The sequence below is a fragment of the Mizuhopecten yessoensis genome, unplaced genomic scaffold (genome assembly GCF_002113885.1).
Source record: "Mizuhopecten yessoensis strain PY_sf001 unplaced genomic scaffold, ASM211388v2 scaffold11069, whole genome shotgun sequence".
Classification (NCBI taxonomy): domain Eukaryota; kingdom Metazoa; phylum Mollusca; class Bivalvia; order Pectinida; family Pectinidae; genus Mizuhopecten; species Mizuhopecten yessoensis.
This window is the reverse complement of record NW_018408864.1, coordinates 763,908-767,749: the sequence shown is the minus strand read 5'-3', so window position 1 is coordinate 767,749 and position 3,842 is coordinate 763,908. Positions and strand designations below refer to the sequence as shown.

Here is a 3,842-nt window from a genome sequence, read left to right as displayed (position 1 = left end):
AGTGTAAATGTCCCAAGTGTTCGACCCTTCCGTTTGTTTTTGTTTTTGTTTGCTGATTTTTTGATAAAATAATTATGTAACATGGATGCATCTCACCATTTGATTTATAAGGAATATTTTTGTAGAGAAGAATGAAAGCATTTTCCCCCATGAAAACGACAACTGCAATGATATAAACGTATTTCACCTTGATTGTGCATTTTACCGTAATCGAGATTATTATTCTCGTCGCTTTGGAGCTTCCGTATATTGAGTTATATTTTTGTAAACAGCTCACGTTGGGATCGATATTGTTGCACCTGTGTACGATCAGTTTATAGGATGCAGCCAGTATATTACACTGGTAGCGGAAATGGTCAACGAAACACTTACAATTCACCGGTCCATTTTCAAGTCGCATACCCAAACACTTTACAGAATGCGTCGTCACAGATTCAGACTCAAAATCAAGGTAGGTTTACTTCATATCCGCTGGACCCAAATGCTCTTACATTCGACAAGACAGTGTACAGTGTACGACGTAATACATCTTTTTGATATTATCCATGATATCTGTTTGAAATAAAAGTTTGGGATAAAAACCATGGAAATGATAAGGACAACAATGATATAGAAATATTTTGTCATGTTTCAGAAGTATATCGTCAACACCGAAGTAATATTTCGGGAAAGAGTCGGGCCTTTGGCGTGATATACTGCTTCCTAGGTGTCCTATTGGTGGTTATTGGAGCGATAGGTATATACTACGGAGCCCCGGACATGCCATATGTAGTGCCTCTTCATATCGCAACAGGGATCATGGTAGGTACAACGGCTTTAATTGTTTGTGTATTACTCTTGCATTTATATTTAATATAAATTTATATAATTCAAAATATATGTGCATTAATGACATATTGTTAACACACGATATCGCCTCATTGAAATAATATTGTTTGTTTCGAAAACACCTTTATCAACAGTTGCATAACACCATATCAATCTTTATACTTGTAGAAGTATTTTATCATTTTTAAGAGAGAAACCATTTTTGTGGCGTGTTTTTTTGCTCTAATACCCACGAATAGAGAAAACAATTAACGCGATATAATAGAAGATATATGTATTAAATTGTTTTTCGTCGGCTTTCATGCATTTTATTAATATTACCTGGATAAAGTCAGATATGGCAAGCATCATCAATAAAACAAACTAACGCTATAATTAGGCCTTCCTTACTCTTTATTTCTGGAGACTAATTTACGTCTCACTGTGGACAATTCTACTTGATGACTATCGTCTACGAGTCTGGACACTACGTTGTACTTGAATGTATACTTGTAGTGTTTACATAAATTTAAGAATAAATTACATAAAAATATGTTTCAATAAGGGCCTCATCATTTCATGGTCATGATTTATGGTCTGATAGCATATCTGTTTAGACGGCACTGATGTCGTTATCGTCTCCATCTTAATTTAAACCCTCGAAGACGAATTATTGTTACCATGGAATAATCCGAAATCGCATAATACATACATATCACTTTTGATAAACAATTCTGAATATAATTATTGTCTTTCATGAGAATGGTTGGTGTTTTTTATGTTAACGTGTAGTCTACGTATTTATTTGGGGAACATATTTGGTAAGTAAACAATAGTAAACTTTTATAACTTGAATGCGTTTATGAAGTTCTATCTGTGTATTTATTCAATTTTCTTTTTTTCTCAACTTATATTTGGCTCTTCTTTGTATCAGCTAATCGCCGCTGGGATCTGTGCATTCATGGCTTCAAATCGGATACAAACAGAAGACTCTGTATCAGCACAAACTAAATGTCTGGTAAGTATGTATACAGAGGACCCTGTAACATCAGATCATAATCATCTGTTTCATATTGCTCGCCTGGAGAAATACACTTTGCATTAATATCACGTATCTGGATGAGTTGTTACCTGGAGACAGATAGTTCTTCATATTTGTATAGGCTTATATAGAATTTGTTTCTATGTTACTACGTGCCTAACTTCTAAAGAAGACAAAGATGTACTTAGTACTAAACTGATATGAAATAACTTTCAAAAGAGTATATGCTTGAATAGACAAGTCTTTATAGGGTATTTACACATATGCATAATATAGAGAAAATAAAAAAGCAATACCTGAGTTTTAAACCACGTGGTAGACAACAGTTTGACTTTCTGAAATAAATGATAGAAAATAAAATAAAAATTTCGTTGAAGGCAACAAACAATGTCATTCTAGGAGACTTCGGTTTCACAATAGGTTTTCACAATGATTTTGTTCTATACTTTCCCCTCATGGAAAACATTGCTTTAGTGAAAGATCAATCATAAATGTAGAGAAGGAACTGGGTTGAATCACATGTTCTTTACAACACAAAGCTTTCCTATGTGAAGTAAATCAAAACATGTCATTGATAAGGCATACTGTTGCTATGTCGCATGTACGAATCATATATTTAAGTGTCGCTCACAAGACCTATATTTTTAGTTTTGGAGTATTGAGAGAAATTCCAATAAAGAGGCATTTTGTTCGACTCATTTATAATCTTCAAATTTGTCGATTGCTTATTTTATCGTTCATTTTCAACATTCATTTATTTATGCAAACAATCTTCATACAAACACATCTATACCTATAGTTTTAATCTCGAAGTCTCGTTTATGTAACACATGAATGCACTCTTCCTTTTCAGATGATCGGACTTTTCTGTCTGTCTGTGGTCGGGGTCACCATTTGCTTCGTAACAGCTGGGATAAATGGAGTGATGGGTGTTGTATTTTGTCTTGGAGTAGAATACTCGTGTTCAGGCGACCGTTCATGCAAAGTCCGTAGCGTAAACGACCAGTGTACAGAAAACGAGGATACGAACATTGCTGTGTGCAGTGTAATCATCGTGGTCAGTTTTTTAGCCAGTTTACTCTGTATTTTGGTAACGTGTTTCTTTTGTAGGTACGGCCGACTCTTTGGCATCAAAAACAATGGTCACTTTGTAATGTGAGCAAAAGGAAAGATTTACGTAGAGACCCTTAAACAAGGACAGGGGTAACACATGTAAGGGTAAACGCCTTTTGCTTCATCAACGACACCCGAATCGGAAATATATGTCAAATACCACAATGCATGTTTATTTCATCTTAAAATAATGTGAATTTAATCTGTTATCATTTTCTTAAAATGACTTTCTCATACTGATTTGCATTATAGTGTAAATACGTCATAATTATTTAGGATTTATCTCCCTTATATCACTAAATTGAATACCTGTTCATTGATTTGAGCAAACAGGTCGCCGTACACAATACGATACAGCTATGTTTGGTCAGTCTTTCAAGGAAGAAATATGGATCCCGGCAGGTTATTGTTATATGTAAATAAACAAATATTCAAAAATTCTGTTTTGTATATAAAGACTTCATTCTCATCAAATGTCAACATTTCCTAAAGTCATTTTCCAGACAAGCATGTTATGTGGCCATGATTCCAATGTAAGTCAGATGGTTGGTCGTGATTACTGAAGTGCCACGACAAACCGTTAAATATGCAATGTTATACTAGCCAGCCAAACGTATGACACTATTATAGTGATTTGTTTTGATCGAGGTGAAGCGATGAAATGCCGTTGTAGTATGGCAATATGAAGCCAATGGTGCAATGAACCGCGATTCACTTCACTCCACCATAATGGTGAATTGAAGGGTTTTCAGATTTTTTGAATTTTACTATTTAAACCAAATAGGTTTTAGTTTTCATCAGTTTGATGTCCTAAATATGTAAATCACACAAATTGAGTCCGGGTAGGGAAATTTAGGGTAGGGCAGGGGCCTTCACTTCA

General features: G+C 34.6%; 1 protein-coding gene across 1 annotated transcript; it reads left to right on the top strand.

The window, feature by feature from the left end:
* Positions 1-264: 264 nt before the first annotated feature.
* Positions 265-3,400, top strand: LOC110465309. Its single transcript, XM_021521030.1, has 4 exons — positions 265-451; positions 635-801; positions 1,742-1,825; positions 2,703-3,400. Exons 1-4 carry the CDS (start codon positions 322-324, stop codon positions 3,006-3,008), a joined length of 687 nt encoding a protein of 228 aa, XP_021376705.1. The 5' UTR covers positions 265-321; the 3' UTR covers positions 3,009-3,400.
* Positions 3,401-3,842: the final 442 nt, after the last annotated feature.

Excerpts from the sequence above, each read along its gene's own strand:
- LOC110465309 (XM_021521030.1), top strand. The coding sequence starts at position 322 with ATGCAGCCAGTATATTACACTGGTAGCGGAAATGGTCAACGAAACACT. Across the intron at positions 452-634 it reads GATTCAGACTCAAAATCAAG|AAGTATATCGTCAACACCGA; the intron begins GTAGGTTTACTT and ends GTCATGTTTCAG. Across the intron at positions 1,826-2,702 it reads CAGCACAAACTAAATGTCTG|ATGATCGGACTTTTCTGTCT; the intron begins GTAAGTATGTAT and ends CTTCCTTTTCAG.